The sequence below is a fragment of the Haplochromis burtoni genome, unplaced genomic scaffold, assembly GCF_018398535.1.
Source record: "Haplochromis burtoni strain Fernald_Lab_line unplaced genomic scaffold, NCSU_Asbu1 Contig_46, whole genome shotgun sequence".
Taxonomy (NCBI): Eukaryota; Metazoa; Chordata; class Actinopteri; order Cichliformes; family Cichlidae; genus Haplochromis; species Haplochromis burtoni.
The window spans coordinates 1,191,490-1,212,111 of record NW_024582407.1 but is presented as its reverse complement, the minus strand read 5'-3'; the positions used below and the strand labels follow the sequence as shown (position 1 = coordinate 1,212,111).

The 20,622-nt window shown below is 38.6% G+C and overlaps 1 protein-coding gene across 1 annotated transcript in view; it reads right to left on the bottom strand.

The window, feature by feature from the left end:
- srbd1 (S1 RNA binding domain 1) overlaps positions 1–20,622 on the bottom strand; it is a gene marked incomplete in the record, with an annotated part of 63,488 nt that overhangs the window by 26,697 nt on the left and 16,169 nt on the right. Inside the window, 5 exon segments of the mRNA XM_042220297.1 lie at positions 8,789–8,896; positions 9,098–9,188; positions 10,489–10,646; positions 10,809–10,916; positions 11,844–11,947. Of these exon segments, the coding sequence (XP_042076231.1) occupies positions 8,789–8,896; positions 9,098–9,188; positions 10,489–10,646; positions 10,809–10,916; positions 11,844–11,947 (569 nt within the window).

The following is a 20,622-nucleotide window of genomic DNA, read 5'->3' as shown; positions in this document are numbered from 1 at the left end:
CCAAGAGCTCCGTGAGGATGAAATAGAAAGAGAGCAACAAAAAGCTTCCTGCTTTGTACCAAAAAGAAAGGGCAAACGAGATCAAATGAAAAAGCTGTGAAGAGCACAGAAGGTGGGCACAGATGTCACAGTGCTTTTCATGCCCTTTAGACTTTCACACTTTGACGGGTAAAAGGTTTCAAGGAAAAAGTAGAAAGTAGCTATCCCACAATTATTAACACATAAGTCATGCCATCATAATTCATATCAAATTCATATTTTTTTGTTTCATTAAAAAAAAAGCATGGTAACACTGTGACTGATTAGAAGAAATGTCTACTATCTGCAATACATGAATGCATTTCTACTTTATACATAGTAACATACAATACACATTCATTTTGCAACTAACTAAACTATTTATTTAACCCATCCTTTTAAGGTTAAACAAATAACAAATATACAGAATATGTATTTAAGTTGAAACTCTCAAGGTTCCTTAAATAATCATGATAAATGCAAATGATAATGTTTTTCTTCTGACCTGTAGGTTTTCCACTAACACACAACTTGGGTTTTGTTCAAAAACATTTAGCTAAAACAACCACATCTCAACCCCACGAGCCACAACCTGTCCACAAAGTATTAAAAGAGAATTTGTTACGTTATATTTTCTCCTGTCTGAAATGTTTACTCAATACTTCCACCATTTTCTGCATCAGACTCAATTCATTATGAATTTTAAGGCAAAGACATAACCTCTTTGTTTACCCGTGGGTTTATTTTCCTCTTCTAATATGAAGATGCACCCCAAAACCAAGCTGAGGCCTTTCCATGCCTCTAAATCCATCTGTCCCTCTGCACCACCTCCTACCCAACCTTCAATGGGGCCTGAGTGCCTGGATGTCACTCAGTCATCGCTTGTCCTGCCACTGTATGTTCATCACTCTCTCAGCTTGGCCCTGGGAGCATGCCTGGACACAGGACATGACAGGGGATACACATACCCGCACCCACATACAGTCATAAATACAGTCTCCACCACTTTCCTCCAGGTCCATCAGTAGCAAGTAATAATGATCTCATCCCAACAGGAGCGAGCCAGAGGGCAAGACAGTCAAGGACTTATTGTAAGCGTGCCTGTGTGCCAGGGCAAACAGAGGCTGTTATTAGACACTGCTATTTGACGTTTTCTTCTGCTGCTTGTGTCAATCTCATCTACAGAATGAACCATTTAAGGAAAAATAATGACTAGCACGAGAAAGAGAAACGTCATAATACTTTTATCAACTAAAAGTACAACTTTGACAAAACCCACAGCTCAACGACAAGTCAGAAATGGCAAAAAAAGAGATTCAATTATAATAAACTGTAGCAAAAGTCACCATATAGACAAAGTAGTTTTATTACGACAGAGCACCACAAAAAATGATTTTATTTTAACACACTGCAATTTATCAGGTCATTTATTCAACGCAACAGGACCGGTGGTTGGAGTTGTGACATGTAGGCCCGCAGGATCTGATTGTGTGTTTATGAAAAAGGATAAGAGGGTCAGTCATCCCATTGCCTTGAGGAGCAACAGAGAAAGTGGTCAAGAAATTGGATGTCGTTTCTGTTTGCCTTTAGCAGTGGTCAGAGTGCGTGTGTATCATCACAGTTGCCCAAAGATCTCCCTAACCTTACCCCACATATTCTTGCCCTCTGATATAATAACATCAACCTATTACAGCCAAACACTGTCGACTTGTCAGCCTTAATGCTCAAAGCCCAAAACATGCAAAACAGTGAAATGCAACGGTAAATGTATCGCAGTTCAGTCGTAACACTGTGAAAACAGGAAGTGTTTAAAACTGACTTGCTGATCAAATTTAAGCACAATATTTTTGCACTGAACCCTCTCAGCTTTTTGTCATTTGTAAACCTCAGTCCAATTCACTGTGCGTACGTGCATTCGTGCGTGCGTGCGTGCATGTCTTTCCTACCAATAAGATTCCCCCACAAAAATCTGGAAACCACCTGACGAAAGTGACAGAGACCACATATCATATCACCAAGCACAACGCTACATCACACCAACACACAAACATTTCCACTCGAGCATCTGTCTGGTCCGTGTTGTGCACCTTTGTGAGCTTTGACAAAGCCTGCATGCTCTATCAGTGTTAAAGCACAATGACAGCTGAGGTCAAGCTGCTCTAGCCAGGCAAGTAGGAGAAAGAAAGACACACACACACATACTGAGCAGTGAGCTAGCAAAGAGCAGGTGTTAATGACAATGCCCAGGCAATCAGAGCAGATGCACTCTGGCACATACTACACACCTAAACTCACATCTATACAGACCTTTAGGTCACCTAAAACCTAGAAAATAGTTTACTCAAGTCAGAAATTTGGAGCTTCCTTCTAATGTGTCCCAGAATGATGTCCAGCAGGAGGTCTTAACATTATCCAGGCACAGCTGTATGGCAAGTAACCTAATGTGCATTCAGTGAGGGTCATCATCGCCACAGACAAACCTTGTCAGCTTAATATTACCTCATGCTGTATAATTTCCTGCAGATTACTGGTCATCCATAGAGGCATAGTTCAAGCTTAATCATGCAAGGTTACTGTGTGGTGAATCTTATAGGACTATGAAGAACCAGATTGTGTGATATAATTCTTACATGGCAAAGACAAGAAAAGAAAAATACAGGAAGCAACACTGAAGTCCTTAAAAGCTGTCATACTTAATCCTCCACTGCTAACATCTAAATATATATTTTTTCTAATGATAATCCGTTTTCAATAACCTTGAGTTGTATGCTAGTATATACTCCTTAAACGTCTTTGTACTATGTCAAAACTCATTTCTCTTGAATATAAAAGGTTTTATATCATTTGAATAAAATATTAATTAACATAACAGAGATTATCCGCTTAACTGGTCAACTAGAAGCCAAGTTCGCTCACCATCTTTTTCATTAAGTAAAAAAAACAAAAAAACAAAACAAAATTTAAGAGAACTAGGCCTGAATTATTATGGAGAGGATGTTGAAATCAGACACAAGTATGCACATTTTAGGCAGTTTGTTCAATTTACCTTTGTAAAAAAAAAAGCCTTGTATAGCCACAATGATAGCATCAACCCACTAAAATATTTATGATGTCATATGCTTATTATGAAAAAAAAATCCTGAAAGCAAATCAGTGCTGAAAAAATTAATTAACCGATCAACAAAATATTTATTCAGCAACAATTTTAATAATCACTACTGGTTAATTTCACATTCCAGCCTCTCAAATGTGAAGATTTGTTGCTTTTCTCTATTGAATTACAGAATATTAAACAGCTGAAAGCATAAAATAATGAAAAGATTAATTGCTGTGATAGTATTTCTCCATTTTGAATTTGCTAAAGTTGTGATTATTAAAGAATCAGAATCATTTTTAGTTGCCCAAGTTTGTGCACACAAACAAGTAAATTTGCAAAAATATAAACGTTATATTTAAATAGGCAGTATATACAAATAAGTTATATTTTTGACTTTCAGTAAGTGCAGAACTGAGTAGTGCAATGTGCATAGGTGCCTATCACCTTCATATAAAAAGGTACAGTAAGTAGCTTTCGGGGTTATTTATCAGAAAAAAAGAATGTTGTATTCATAGAAATACAATGATTAGTGTGTAATTACATCTTCTAACAAAGTGATGTGGACAAGACGGACATTGCCATTCTGCATAATCGCATTTTATGTATGTGGCTGGATACCGGTCACATATGTTGTACACCTTATAAGTAACTTTATATTTAAAGATCACAAATAGGTCGTTCAAACTATATATAAGTATTTAACATTTGGGCATCTATATTTACATCATCAATTTTTCATTCTGTCTTTCTCCCCCTCCACACATGCTCTTTCCTCCCTCATTTCCCCCTCCTCACCTTAAGCATCATCTCTGGTACTAAAGTTAGAAAATGTGAATAAATATGCTTATCTATCTTGGATATTGTTGCAGTCACTTATTCACTGAAGATAACACATCCGACACTACCATCTCTTAAACAAACTAACAGTAGGCAAGCTAAACAGCAGCAGCTGGTTATAAGCTAACATTATTCCAGCTAATGTAAGGCTCAAGCGTCTTGCAAATTACACTCTCCCTCTGATAAACAGCTTGATAACATTCTCACATAGTTATTCACCAAGTGTCCCTGTAAAACAATGTTTAATCTATTGTTTCACTAAGTTCAGCAAACAGTGGCAAGAACATCATGATTACGAACAGAAAACCCTGGACACGAGCTTCACTGACTCATCGACTCTTATTGGACTCCTTTCACAAAGTTTTGCAGCTTGTTCCAGAAACAAATAGACATGGGAAAGTGGTATATTGACAGCTGAGGTAGACAGCGAAGTGACAGGCTGCAGTGCCAGCTAGAGTTGTTTGTCCCACATCAGCCACTGTAGCTAGGTTTATACACTTGAATTGGGAGAGGTAAGAAAACACAATTCAATTGACTGCAATCTGAAATCTACTAATATGGTGAGATTTACACACTGTACCTTTAAAAAAATCAGAAAGAACTACATATATGTTAATAATGGTGCTGTGTACTTTTTGTGGCCTAATGAAATTACTCCGTGCACTCCATTGTACATCATTTCTGCGCTATCAGGGAAACAAATAGGGGTGACTATTACAGCTGCACAGAATAAAACAAGCTTTCACATCTGTAGCTCCAAAATGACATAAAATGACAGTCTTACAGAGAAAGACTCAAATCTGTGCACTTTTTTCACCGGCTTTGGAAAAGGCCACACTTCTAAAGCATTATGGTGATGCAGAAGATGAAAGTTAGACTTAAACAGGACTAAGGCAAGGAAAACTGCATGCACGCATGCGCACACACACACAGTCAAAATACAAGTAGGGATGTCCTGCAGGCTGCCATTTCTGGCTGTCATTCCATCTGAGCACTGAGGCAGAAGGACAGAGAGCGAAAGAGAGACAGGCGAGTAGAGAAGACAGGGTGGTGAAGGGTGGGGGTGGTGACACAATGAAGGCTCACAGGGAGACAGGAAGCAGACGGTGCAAATGAGGCCGGGGACTTTAATGAACTACGGCACAGTCAAAGCTGGCAGAAAAAATGGAGGAAAAGAGAAGAGAGGGGAGGTCTAATTACCAACACATGTGTTTGCAGAGGTACACACAGAGCCAAACAAGCCAGCCCAACCTAATACCTCTAATGGTATTCTAGTAAAAATATTAAAATACTGGTAATGCCAAACTTTTACTGATTCTATTTAAAATGGTAATGGCATCATAACTAGCAGCAGATGACAAAAAAAGCAGGGTGAAAAACAAGGGCCACTAAAGGTATAGCAATGGTGACACAGGGAGAGTCACTCACTTTGTAAATACCCTGAAACCACTATTTTGTCTTCCTGGTTGTTTTCCACCACTGTGATTTGGCTAGCTACGGATTCCTAAAAACCTTCCTACATCTGTCAAGCAAAAAGTATTGGGCACCAATTTGGTATCACGTCAGCCTACAAAAGCTCATGCAAACATGCTAAGTATACAAGAAAATAGGTCAATTAATTACTTTGGGGTCATACACAGCCAGCACTAAGACCCCTACTGTTTCTGATGCTACACAGCTATTCTACATCACTGTCATCATCCTTGTGGTCACAGTAATGAGTATGTCTTAGTAGCAAGTCAGGGTCAGCTGTGGGTCAACCAGCTGGGGAGTGAGACCCTCACAGTAAACAACCATCACTCTTTGAGGCCAGTTATTCTTTAATCAGCCATGCAATCATCGTCATTCTTCAAGAGATGCTTCTGTCAAATTTGACACAATTAACCAGATATCTTAAAGGAGTATTAAGGAAAAACACATATTACTAATACAGCAGGTATTAGGATGTTAATCCATTTTAGATCAATAAATGTTGACAACTAGTATATTAACCAACAGGCTAGCTATACAATTTCCCCACCCCTAAAACTTTTTTCCATTTGTACCAGGAGAATGACTTCATCCAGCATAGAATGATTTTCCATGCAGCAGGAATGACAGAATAAAAAACATGCAGAAATAAGTGTATTGATATAAAACTGCTGTAACATAAATGTGAAGTATCTCAGTTATACAGTCAATTGGGTTAAAAACCCAATTGAAAAATTACAACTAATTTAAATAAACTCTACCTATTCTGCTAAGATGAGTGGCAAATTACCCAGCCACAGTTATGCCTTTTGGTTGCCGATGGCTACCAAAAGCATCTGGTCAAGAGGCACCTTGCTAAGAGACATTTAACCAAATATTAGTGGGGACGTAAGTATACATTTGACTCTGTGTGGATTAGAAAATATCAAAAATAAATTCTAACTTGAAATGTATGTTATCCAATCACCTCACGCTGGGAAAAGAACAGCTCAAAAAAATAATTAAAAGTCCAAAATTACCATAACAATTACGGATATGATGTGTGTATGTAAACTTATGACCACAACTCTAAATCCCAAAGTACGTGTAATACTGATACTGAACCAACATGTATCCTAGAGTTTTAACACTTTGGAACGAACCACTATTTAAGTATGGGCAGTTTTTGAAAATCTAGGAAAAGGATTCTGCAGGGCCAAAGAATGTTCAACTGAAGTTAAGAAGGGAAAGTCAGGAAAGGGATACATAATGTAAAACAAGGACCAAGGAGGATCAGATTGAGAGAGAAGGGAGCGAAGAGCAGCAAGAGCAGAATGTAGATTTAAATTCTGAAAAAAACAGACTGTATTTTAACATCTTTTTTTTCCCCATATCTTATTCATCAACTGTCCAAAGAAACCAGAGTGAGATATAGGACCAGATGATTCTGGAAAGATATCTCTGGACGACAACAACCATTTTTCAATAACTAATGTCAAAACAACAGCTTTCTGTTCTTCTATAGTTCACACACTTGCAAATGCCTTTATTCCTCAAACCATACCAAGTTAAGGCAGACTCTTTACACATGTGCTGCGTACTCAAATGTGATTAATCACATTGAGTAATACAGGACATTCAGCTATCACCACATGAAACAGACATCCAAAGGTTCTTCTGTGTTGTGAAAAGTGTGAATGCCAAACAGCTGCAGCAAAAGAATGAACAAGAAAGGCATTATATCAAGATGTAAAATTTAGCTGCTCTGGAGGTGCTCAAAAGAAAAACCGTCTGTCAGGAAAATAATCAAGTGGACATTAACTTACTAAACGCCTCGCTTTCACTGTTTCTGTTCTAAAAAGACGACAGAAAATGTAACATGATAGAAAAAATATGGGCTATTATACCAAAAGCACAACCTTTGAAGTGTGTGTGTGTATATGAACTCCAAGGTGCTCAGAAAAAAAAAATTATACATAGACATTCACATATCACTTAAAGTCACTTTAGGCTGTGGTCCCACTTCTAACCCCAAGTCAACAAACACACATGGAACTCAGTAGAGAGTGAGCGAGATGGAGCAGGGAGAGGCCACTGGTTATTATGCTTGGACACAGGTTCTGTGCTGTTATATTCTTAAGTTTGGACTGGGCCTGGTTACAGACACAACTTCAACCACAAAGCGTCTCTTTAATTGGACCAAAGCGTAACAAAGTCCAGATGGCTTTAATGGACAATATTCACTGGAGGACACATTCCTCTTAGTCTTACTCTGCATCTGTGTCCTGCTTTCTCGCTCACACATATAATGCTTTTTGTTTTTTATTCTTCTACACTTCTCATCACTGTTCTCCCCCACTGTTAATCTTATTCTGTACCAAGATCATAATAACTTAATAACTTATTAATCATCACAATACTATGGGGGTGGCTGTAGCTCAGGTGGCAGAGCAGGTCAGCCATTAATCAGAAGGTCAGTGGTTCGATCCCAGGCTGCCTCCTGGCTGCATGCCAAATATCCTTGGGCAAGATACTAACCCCATGTTTGCCTACTGGTGGAGGTCAGAGGGCCCGGTGGCACCAGTGTCCGGCAGCCTCGCCTCTGTCAGTGCGCCCCAGGGCAGCTGTGGCTACAATGTAGCTTACCATCACCAGTGTGTGAATGGGTGAATGACTGAATGTAGTGTGAAGCGCTTTGGGGTCCTTAAGGACTAGAAAAGCGCTATACAAATGCAGGCCATTTACCATAACAATTCCAGATCTTGCTGATACCTCCCCTCTTACTCCTCTTTCATAATGAAAGAGATTACATATTGGCAGTTAAGTTGTATAACCAAATCAAGGATATTTCAATGAATCACTTACTTAAAGGTTTTTTTAATATTTTGGTCCTAAAAAATCCTTGGGTGTTTTCTAAGAGTAGGAACCATGAGTGCAGTTAGCCTTGGCTTAGCCGAGCAGTGTGGCATGTTTTTTGCAAACACCATAGAGAGGAAAGACAACAGACAAAGTTAACTTTAAAAATAGTCAGAACAAATACAGTTGCAAATATGTATTAAACTTTGAATTATTTCAGCACCAGTTCTATTCAATTTGTTTCTGGTGTTACACAGATTCATAAAGCTTGAGCTTCACTTACTACTATGTAATTTTCCTTTCAGAAAAAAACACATATCTTGCAAACCATCCAAAAATATCTAAAGGTCCACAGTTTACAGCCTTCTGTTACTATTTAAGATGCAAATCTTGCAAACCCAAGAAACATTAAACTGTGCAATAGAAGTCAGCCCTCTGGAGAGTCATCTATCAGCCATCTTTTATAAGCATTTATTTCTACTCAGGATAATAAATAATTTACGAACTATTCCAAAGTATAGTGGACCTTACCAATAGGACACATCCAGCGGGTGAAAATACCGCCGGGAGATGAGGTCAGCGAAGAAGGACTCTGTTTCCCGACATGCTGTCCCATTGCCAATGACAACCCTACTACAGCTAATATGGACAAGATGAAGAGGAGAAAACTGAGGATTAAGAAAAAAAACATCAACCTCTGAAAAACTGCAACTGGGTTTTGAGTTCCCTCCAGATTTTAATAATATACAGTTCAGTGGACTTTATAACACCAAGAAAGCAGACAAATACACAATCTGCACAGAAATACTATGATTAACAGTGACTCTTTAGTTGTAATACCTGTATTTGGTCATAAGGTGGCGTAATTTCTCTGCTTCCCTTGGTTGGTTTGAATTATGCAGGTACACAACATCAGTTTGGAGAATCTGACCTTGGACAGATAAAAGTAGCAAGCGAGAGAGAGAGAGAGCGAGAGAGAGAGAGAGAAATTACAATATTGCTGATATGTCACTATGATGACAAGAGGAATTTAACAGACAAAGATGTATGCTATAACGTAATGTCTCTTCCCTCTAAGTTGAGTACACAACCTATAATCCATCCAAGCTGCACCAGAAAGTCAGTCACTTCACTGCTTCATTAAAAGAGAAGTTTAGATCTGAAGCTGTGAAATGATGTGAGCCAGGAGACACAAACCTGTGACCACACCACACGGTATTTGATACTATTTAAGTGTGCCAGCATGACTTTTGGCCACACAACTGGTAACCCAGAGGGTGGGGCAATCCCTTGCCAGTTTGAGGACACAACCACTGAGTGACATGTAAAAAAAAAACAGTAAAATGGACACAGCACATACACATAGTTGTGTGCACACAAAAAAATAAACCCACCAGGTTCATGCCAGCTCTATCAAATCTAGTGGTGCCTGGTTACACGGCAACCTTTCAGACAAAATCTTTGGCTTCATAATTTGCCCAGTAACAACTGGAAATGTGTGCCATTGCTATGTATATCCAGGTTTGAATTATCAATAGCAAAGGGAATTAAGCACAAGTGTCAGAAACCACAAGACACAAACGAGGGAAATAAAAATTCACTAGTCATAAATTTGAAAGGACACTTAAAAAAGTGTGATAAAATACAGTTGGCAAAAGCAATGACTTGAATTTATACTTAGTTATTGTATTAAAATATGACAATGAATTGCATTAACTAAAAACAAACCATCTTGGCACAGCTGTTCTCCTGAGATACAATGCACTGCAGTACTCAAAACTTTCAAAAGGTTTAGGGTAAAAGGGTAAAAATACAATTCCCTTTATAGTTAATGGACAAAGGTGCTCTTTGGAAAGGGCTACAATGATTACAATCACAAAAAGCCTTTAGAGATGCTTTTTGAGCAGCAAAAATGGATGTGGCTCATGGCTTTGTCTCCCAGTCAGATAACGACTCAAAAACATTTGTTGCTCTACATCCAGTAGACCGAAGTCCAGGACAAAGCCCTGATTTGAATCCCTGGGTAAATCTGTGGGATTCTCCGATTCTAAATTGCCTTTATATTTCCATCTTTCTTCAACATCAATGTGATTTCATCATATCTTTAGCAATAAAATGTATTTTTAGTATTATTTGTGTAGGTACATGAGTATGCTTTTTATACACTGACTTGCAAAACCAAGAGATAGCTGACAGTGAGTCCACTTTTGTACATTTTAGTGTTTACTTACTAGTAGGTGAGAGAATTGCCAGCTTGCAGCCATGTCTGAAGCCAGGGTCCACCCCCATGATGACACAGCCTCTCACTGGACACACCAACAGGCGCTGGCGGAGGTTGCGCACAAACATGGCGATTGACTCCTTCTCCGCTGCACTCGTCAGCTTAGTCCTAAAGAGAGAAAATGCAAGATAGAGACAAATAGATAAGTTAAAGAAGAGAATGACAACATCAACAAAAGAGAAACTGAGAAAGGATCAAAAAAGGATCATGGTGTAAATGGAAAAACTGATATTGGATGAAAAAACACTTTAAAATCCAAAATCCACTTACCTGTAACTCCTGGTGAGGAAAGGAAGAATAAGCCTTTTATATGAATCCTCCACTGCATTCCTAATGATTGCATGAAGTTCTTCTTTTGCAAATGTCTTTGGCCTCCACCTGCATTAAAGCAGTGGGGGTAAAGAGTGCGTACTTCTGCAAGGCGTTTCTACTGCTTAACGTGTTTTGTCAAAGCAAATGTGCCTTTGCAAACTGACTCTTGTGCTCCCAAGAGATGCTTTGCAAGTGTCATCAAAAACCCAATCTGTACAGAACCTTTTATTATAGTTTAAACCAGGTGGAGTGTTCTGCTTGTCATATTTGGTGGCACATAAGGAAACTACTCCTTTAATCATGAGAAATACGTCTTATCATTAGAGTAACATTTTGTTACCTTGCTTACAAGATGCCTAAGAATATATATTTAAAAATGGATAGCGTACTTTACAAATAGTACTTACAAACAACTGCTATTTGCTTCTTTTTCTATTTTACTGATTATTTAAATGGCTATTTCAGAGTGGCAAAAAACAGAATTAGCAAAAGTTGCTGTTACCTAGGAAAGTGCTGTGCTACTCATGCTTCCCAAAACTAATATTAAAAAAGAATACTAAGAAAATATTCAAAATTATGAGAATTGTTGCTTTACTTTTTACAATAATTTCTCAATGTAAAATCTAATTTAAAGATACCTGAAGCATAAGTCAAAAATAATGAATGGATTGTATTAAATTTGGAGTATTAAAAAAATATTAAATTTTCATTTTTGTCCTCTTAAAAAGCAATAATGACTCTCCAGCCATTTCTTAGTATTTCTATTATCGACTTCAGCCACAGGCAAAAACAGCCACAATACATACAGCACTGGTATCATATGTTCAGTTTTGTGCCTTTTGTACAAAAATCTTAAAGTCAACAACAGATGCCACACTTTCTGCCTTCTACAGTTCCAGTTTTGTATTAAAATTTTTAACAAAACATCATATGATCATGGCAGACACAAGTGTCAGTGAGTGTAACAGTGTTTGTGTATTTCTTGTGTCTGACCTGTTGTTGATGCACCACCTAGTGAAGTCACTCTTCACCCTGTCGGGGATGTTCACCTTCACTGTCAAAATCTTGAGACTCTCCCCTCGGTTAATAGCCAGCGTCTGCACATATATGCACGCATGAATGCAATACATATATTTCCACCAGTTACCGCACAGACAGTTAAACAAGACTCGCTGTTGTCCCTAAAACCAGCATCCACTGAAATCATAAATATTCAGATTAATTTATGTTTCTATATGTGATATACTTCATTTGAAGTATGATAAATAGCAACGGCTAGCAGAAATATTTTAGAAAAATGTATATTTTATGTGTATATTTTGTTTTAAAACACATAAGGCTCTGTCGCTTTAGTGCATGAACACGCTTTACTCACACAAACATACAAAAAAGAGAAAATCTTTGAAATCTCAATACACGTGCGTTAAAAGTGATGAGCCTAGGAGTATATCCCGTGGCCAGGCCTGTTTTGCTGTGCGGTCGTTCCCCCCTCAGAGGAACTGTTACATGCTGTTAAGCAAACAGTAGTAAGTGTCTGACCTTTTCAGTGGGGAACCTTTAGCCTGCCATAGAACAGGGCCAAGAAACAAAACGTCAATCTGGAGCCCAAGCGGAAGAAGCAAGCTGACAAATGCCACCACCATGCCACCATCAGCACTGAGACCGCAAGGCCTTCCCCCCACCCGCACCCACACAGTGCCACAACCATTACCACTCAGCAGCACCCTCGGAAGGGATGCGCCCATGTTCAACACACACACAAATAAAAACATAAAACACAGCTAATGGCATGGCAGAGACACGGATTAATGCAGCAAGTTTCCTTAAATAATGATGAAAGTTAAGATTTCTCCTGTGTTGACATGTTTCTCCCCAGGGCTGCCTCGCTGACTATGAAGAGATTTCTCAAAGAATCTTTATCAAAGAACTAAAGTTTAAGAGGTAGTCTAAAAAAAAAAAAAAAAAAAGGCAAAACACTTCCTTATCTTGGAATTTAGGAAAGCCCATGAGTGAAATTAAAGCAGTAAATACAAAACAAAGCCTTGTTAAATCTGCGCTCTTGGGCTTTAAGTATTTTGGGTAATTAAGAATGACATATACTTTTATAGTGTTATTCATACGACACTGTCTGGCATCAACATGTGTATCATCAACTAGAAATAAGAAAAGATTAATAAAGTTTTCAGAAATTCAAGAATTCATAACACTTTAAGTAAATAGAAGCTGCACAGATAAACATAACAGTCTATCTATATACACAACACTATAATGTATGATAAAGATATAATTCAAATATGTATTTCTTATAAACAACTGCAAAAATGCACAACTGTACCAGAATTTTAGCTGCTGCTTCTAAGGTTTTATTGATATCACAACCTAAATGGAGAAAAAAAGAAATCTCTCCACAGTGTAGTGGTTTACACATTCAACAGAACACCAGTTCAATTCCAGGAGAAGACACAAATTCCTTTGGTATTGCATCAGGAAGGGTATTTAGTGTAAACCCTTCGAAATCAAACATGCAGAGATACGTGCTGTGGCAAGCCTTGGTGAATAAGGGAGCAGCTGAAAGTAGCTTTCTGGAAAACAAACAAACACTAAATTCATCTTCCTTGTTGTTGGTATGTATTCCAAATTCAGCTATGGTGCCAACAAAAGTAAAAGATCTAAGTTCATCCAACAGCAATTTTTGTTCATGCTCAGGTTTTTTCTATAGCAGATGACGGTCCTCAGTGATGATAAACACCAGTGTCTGGTGCTTCTCTCACTTTCTCTCAGTTTCTATCTGAGTTGGGTCACTGATGGGACACACAGGGTGATCTGGAAGGAAGGGTGATGTGAGACAGAGTAAGAACTGTGTTTGTGTTTTAGATGGGCCCAGAGTGACAGGTAACCAAGTACTGGCCAAACCCTGACAAGAGCAGACAGACCGTCTCTTCTAGATGCCCCTTATTCCTCCCACCAGCCCTGAAGGGAGGGCAGTCAGCCAACAACTATACTCTGTCTGTCTCCTTCTCTCTCTCACCCTTTCTTTAGAGGAATACTGTCATCAACACATCTATCCATCCGACATATCAAGGATAAACAAACAGACACACATATTCAGTGCCAACTTGCAGACTTTTTGACTTTGTTGACACACACAGGACACATTGTATATGAGTGACGAATGTGGTTGTATAACAGCTGAACAAAGCTGTCAGTAGAATGCTCAATATCCCTATATAAGTGAAGGCCAGTAGGATTAGAAATACAAAACTGGGCATATAATGGTCTGGATAAACAATAACCAGTAAAGTATATGGAATAATAAAACCAAAGTATCTTTACACAGTTTGATTTCATTTAAAAAATACGCTTTGTAAGGAACACACATGGAGTTTCCCATTCTCACTGTCGCACAGTGACGTGTTCTCACTACTGGTAATATGTCGCTTGGTTTAGGTAAAGGTAGCGAATAAATACATTAGGTGCAGAGCGTGAGGGAGGAAGGAGACAGAACACCTGATGTCCATTCGTAATCACTGATTACACAGACTTTGTACTACCCAGGTGGCAAAATAACATATTTTATATTTGACACATGAATCTGATTCAATAAGCCGCAAGTTGTACAAAGTTATAAAATCCTCAGAGCATCTCGGGCATTAAAACCGTTACATAAACTCAAATATACCACATGTACAGTACGCACACACACACACACACACACACACACAATTTTGCAGTACAAAATATGAACATACAAATAATCTTGTTTTTCTCCGCCTGTCCATCAAAAACAAGTGTTTAATTGATAAAACAGTTCCATTTACCCAAGCTTCTCTGCAGGCAAGCCCCAGACTGGAGCGCTGAACTACCATTTGATCACAGCGCAAATCGCATTAAAAACAGCCCACTGCATGTTTAACAAATCTTCCCTGGCATACTCGAGAGCATAGCAGCTGCTAATAGCTATAAGGTAAACGTGTACCCTTCAAAGAAGGCCTCAAATCATGTTAGTCGGAATTAAATCTGAGCTAAAGAGGGCACAGCTTAGCCTGGTGTGTGGTGTGCTCTTACAAAACTGAGGAAGTTGGACAAGTGAAGAACAAAAGAAGTGGCAGGCGCAAAAAACTATCAGCAGATGAACAGTAACCGAAAGTCGTACCATTGGGAAACAGTAACAAGAGATTTTGAATGTCCTTCATGAAGCCTGGAGAACTATTCCTGGAGACTACATAAGTTTGCCTTAGAGAGTTCAGGCTGTGTTGAAGGATAAAATGATACCGACTTTTGAGCTTGTTGAAACTGTACAAATTCTGCTTTTGTCTTATATACGCTACAATAAATCACTGTACTTTTTCCCCCATTTTCACTCATAAGAAATCATAAGAAAAGTTGGATTTTTTGTGCCTGAAATCATTAGCTGGTTAACAAGACAACAAAAAGTACTGAATTACTCATTTATTCCTATAATTTGTTTATATTTTCAGCCCTTTTTTCAAGAAAAGTTGAAAAATGCCAAACCAAAAAGTTTCAACTTCTAAAGTTCAGGAATGCACTCTTTTCCTTCACTTTGTGTGGTCATAAAAATCAGTGACATGGATTTTAGAAGGCAGCACGAGAAAAATCATCCACCAAATCTGTTATTATGGATTCAGAATTAAACTTAGATGTCATTTCAAGCCCGTACTTTTGAATCAAGGTGAACACCTAATGTTCAGATGTTATCTTCTTGCTTAATTCTTTTCCTTAATGTATTTAACTTTGACGATGAATTAAAATGTACCAACACCAAAACCTAGAATCCCTTTTATGTGTTACTTCATTAAGGAGATTAAAATTCTGAAGATGTACTTTCCATGCTACCTAATTTTGTTTTCCACCACAGGAGATCTATACTTCCACACACCCTTAATACAATGCCTTGCACTTTATTTTTAACAAACTACCACGGCTGGGGCTTAATAAAAATGTGCTAAAGCAAACGGGCAAGTGTGTGCTCACACACATGCCTCCTGTCAAAACACATCTCCCACCTGCTCCCCCTAACTGCCAACTTGACGGCTAGAAAAGGTTCATATTAGCCGGAATCTGACAGCTCGCAGGGTCACAGCAGCCTGTGGATTAACGCTCCGTGACAAAGGCGAGTCATCGAATTAAAGGCCTTGCATAGAAAGGGGAGGAGAGGCGCAAAGCGGAGGTGATGAGTGGATTGGAGGGCTGACGTTTAGTCAGAAAAAGAGGGAGGCAGAGTAGAGCGAAGCAGGAGAGATAAGTGACGGAAGCACCTCAGCACCACTCATCTGTTCATGCTCTGCCTTCCCTTACTGCCCCCCACTCCTTCTCCCCGTCCTTTTGTCCGCCTGTGGGCCCAGCAGCAGTAGCTGTCACTACAGGAGAGCGCCTGTCAATCAAAGCTCCCTAATCCAATGGCATGTCGGCAGGGGACATGTCACATATGTTAAGAAGAGAAAATGAGGGGACTCACAGGGTGCGCTTGTGTGTGAGCAAGTGTGTGTATGCATGTGCGTATGCGATTAAATGACTGTAGGGCAGAGAGCGGTTGCCAGAGAGTGTGGTGTGGCAGAGACAGCAGATGATGGAAGCTGTGGTGACACATGAGGCCCGGGCCCAACTCTGAGTAACCCACCAGTCACTAGAGGGACAGAGGGGGAGCAGAGGATGTGGTGCAAGATGCAGGAGGGCTAAATATGAAGGCACAGACAAGGCTAACTGTGACTGACATGGCTAGCATTCAGAAGTGGCATGCATTAAGCAGACAGAAATGACACAAGCAGATGGTGTGCATTTGTTCATGTTTATGTGCATGCGTGTGTGTATTTGAGAACTAGGGTAGTCAAAACACACTCCACAGCTGTAAATGACCTTTATGATCATCAAGAAGACTTGACTTATTTGTTGCTTTTCAAGTTTATTTGTTTTGTATGTATTTTCTCTTATGGCTGGGTTATTACTTGTCTCATTAGTTATATCATAAAAGTAAAGGTGTTAGAAGGAGTAATTCCAGTTGAGGTAAAAAAAAAATGGCACAAGAAAAAGTGTGAGTCTCAGTAGCGTAAATGTATCTTACAAATAAAGCAAACTGTCATTCTTTTTGTTTGGTTTTCGCTGTGGAGCAATTTTAGCCACCCTTTTCCGCAGAATTGTTCAAATTGAGCTACACTGAAGGGTTTTTGAACATGAACAGCCTATTTAATGTCATGCTAAAGCCTTTCAATTGGACTTAAGCTTGGACTTTGACTAGGCCATTCAAAACCTTTAATTTGTTTTCTGTTTTTTTTGTTTAAGCCATTCAGAGGTGGACTTTCAGGTATGTTTCAGATAACTGTCCCACTTTGTAACCTAAGTGTACTTGAATTTCAGGGAACAAACTGATGGCCAGATATTCAGGATTCAGAATTCATGGTTTCATCAAATACAAGTCACCCAGGTTCTCAAGAAGCAAGGTAGTCCCAGAACACCAAATTTCTACCACTATGTATGCTTGTTGGCACAATATTCTTATTATGAAATGCAGTGTTAGTTTTATGTCAGATGTAAAAGGAGTGAAAACTCCCAAAAAGTTACATTTTTGTTTCATCAGTCTACAGAATATTTTCTCAAATGTCTGTGAGATTATCGTTTATTTATTTATATAGCACATTTAATTACAAGACCAACGTTAACCAAAGTGCTGTACAAAAATACCAAATAACTAGTACCAAATAACTTATAATATTAGTACCAAACACCAAATACCTCTCATACTGTATTAAAAGCCAGTGAATACAAATGTGTTTTAAGATGAGATTAAAAAGACTGACAGTAGTTGCCTGTCTGATGTGTAGGGGTAGATTATTCCACAGTTTAGGTGCTACGGACCCAAATGCTTGATCACCTCTGTGAACTAGCCTTGACCTTGGTATGGCTAAAAGCAAAAGCTCATTTGATCTAAGAGATCTAGAGGGCGCATATTGCTGCAAGAGGTCAGACAATTGCCCGGGAGGCTGTCCATTCAGGGGCTTGTAAGTCAATAATAAAAATTTTAAAGTCAATTCTGAAGTGAACAGGGAGCCAGTGAAGAGAGGCAAGCACCGGCAAAATATGTTCACATCTTTTAGTTCATGCAGCTGCAGCATTTTGGACCAACTGCAGTCTTGCAAGGCAGGTCTGGCCAAGTCTAACATATAAGGAGTTACAATATTCCAGCTGGGATGTAATAACAGCATGGATTACCCATTCAAAGTTTTTAAAAGACAAAAATGATTTCACCTTAAAAGCCTCAGTTTGAAAAAAGACCAATGTACAACTGACCTAATCTGTTTTTCAAAGGTGAAATTGCTGTCAAATATAACCCACAAATTTTTGGCATGCAGCTTAATAAAAGACTCAAGACTGCGCAGGTTAAAATGAGAGGTGCTGGGATTGACACTTGGTCAAAAATGATCACTTCAGTTTTGTTGTCATTAAAGTTAAGGAAGTTAGAGGCCATCCGGGCTTTAATTTCACCGAGACACTGAACTAAGGGCTCCAGTGGAGCAGGACAGCTTCTCTTCAGTTGAAGACAGATCTGAGTGTCATCGGCGTATGAATGGAAACAAATGTTATATTTTCAAAAAATTAGACCTATGGGCAGCATATAAATAGAGAATAAAATTGGCCCCAGTATAGATCTCTGGGGAACACCACAAGTAAGGGGAGCTGAAGAAGAGATAAAAGCTCCAAAGCTCACAGAGAAAGTCCTGTCAGATCGGTATGACCTGAACCACTCTAGTGGAAGGCCCTTGATGCCGCAATGCTCCAATCGTGAGATCAAGATGCTGTGGTCAACAGTATCAAAGGCAGCTGTCAGATCCAAAAACAAAAGCACAGCTGAGTCTCCTGAGTCAGGGACTAATAAAAGATTGTTAAGAACTTTTAAAAGTTCAGTTTCAGTATTGTGAATAGCTTTAAAACCAGACTGAAACCTCTCAAGAACATTGTGTCTGTTTACAAAAGAACTAATACAATCTTTTCCAAGATTTTCAATTGGAAATAGGTCTGAAATTTGAACGGACAGAGGAATCGGGATTAGGTTTTTTTAAGTAAAGGCTGTACATGTTTAAAACAAGCTGGCACAACACCTGAAGTAAGACTGCTGTTAAAAATCCTTAAAATGTCAGAAATCTTTTTTTAATGTGTTGGAACAACATCATTGGGACAAGATAATGTCTTCATGCCATTACATAGTTCCTCCACCTGATCAAAACACAGGCTCAAACTGATAAAAAACATCAGAGCAGGTGAATATTTCATGTGAAAGCAGCGCAATCATAAATCAAAGCTGTTTTATCTTATTGATAAAAAACTGCAAGAATCTTTCACAGGTTTTTGAGGAACTATTAATACGAGAAGCTGGGGAAATATTCAGAGCAGAGTGAATAATTGGGAAAAAAACCCTGAGGATTGTTGGAACTGTTCTCAATAACATTAGAAAAAAACACTTTGACTTTTCTGCTTTTACGATTTCCTGATACCTGTCTCTCAGCATGAGAAAAGACACCTGCAGCCTTTTTTCCACTTATGATCAGCAGGCCTGCACTCTCGTCTGGCTGAACGAGTGGTCTCATTTATCCATGGGATCGATTATGGTTTCAAGCTCATAGTTTTAAAAGGAGAAACCTCATCAAGGACAGCTCTGCATTTATCATAAAAAATAGATGTCATCTCCTCGGTACTAGAACCAGGGGGAGATCTTAAAACTTCTTTAAAAGCAATAGAAAATTGTTCTGTTGCAGACGGTTTAAACACACGACAATGACGTGTTGGAATAAAAGGTGTAAAATGGCAGTGAGATAAAAAATATATCAAAAACGACAGGACAGTGATCACAAGAAAAAGTGTCACATATTTCCGTGTTTAGGACCGGTAACCCTAAAGATTGCACAAGATCCAATGTATGACCCTGTTTCTGGGTTGGTCCCGACACAAACTGAGCAAGACTGAAGGAGTCTATCAAACTTAAAAAGTCTCTGGCCAGGGGATTGTTGTCCCTCGTGAATATTAAAATCTCCAACGATTAATATTTGATCATAGCTTGGCACGATACCAGCTAAAAAGTTTGAAAAGTCTTGAATAAAATCATTGTGATATTTTGGAGGTCTGTATACAGCTGCAACACGTGTTGGGCAGGGATGCCAAACATCAAAAGTTCAAAACCTGAATGAGAGTCAGTTAAGAGTTGTTTGCATGCGAGCTTCTCCCTAAAAACAGCCGCCATTCCACCACCACGCCCAGTCATCCTCGGCACGTTAAGAATTAATATCAGCTTTCCTAAAAATGAGTTTAATCACAGTTAATTCACGATTTTATAATGGGGCCAATTACTTTTTCACATAGGTTTAGGTAGCATTTTTTCCCTTAATAAATGAAATCATCCTTTAAAAACTCTATTTTGTATTTACTCTTGTGAAATGTATGTAATATTAAAATGTTTTCTGAAAAAGGAAAATAGTATTAGTAATAGCACTATATATGCAGTGCATCAAAGCCAAAATAAAAATATCCCAAACTCTAAAATATTCAAAGGACTTGAACTGATTGTTTGTTTTTTTGGTGGCTTGGCAGGCAGTTATAGCTAAAATGTAAAGAGAAATGTTTATTACAAAAGCACTCGAGCAAAATTTTAAGCTTATAATCACACTCCAAATGGTTACGCTTCTGCTATAAAATGTATTTGCACAAAACTTTTAAGGTAGATTGCAGACAATTCTTAAAAGGATAATTAAACTTCCTACCTGATGGG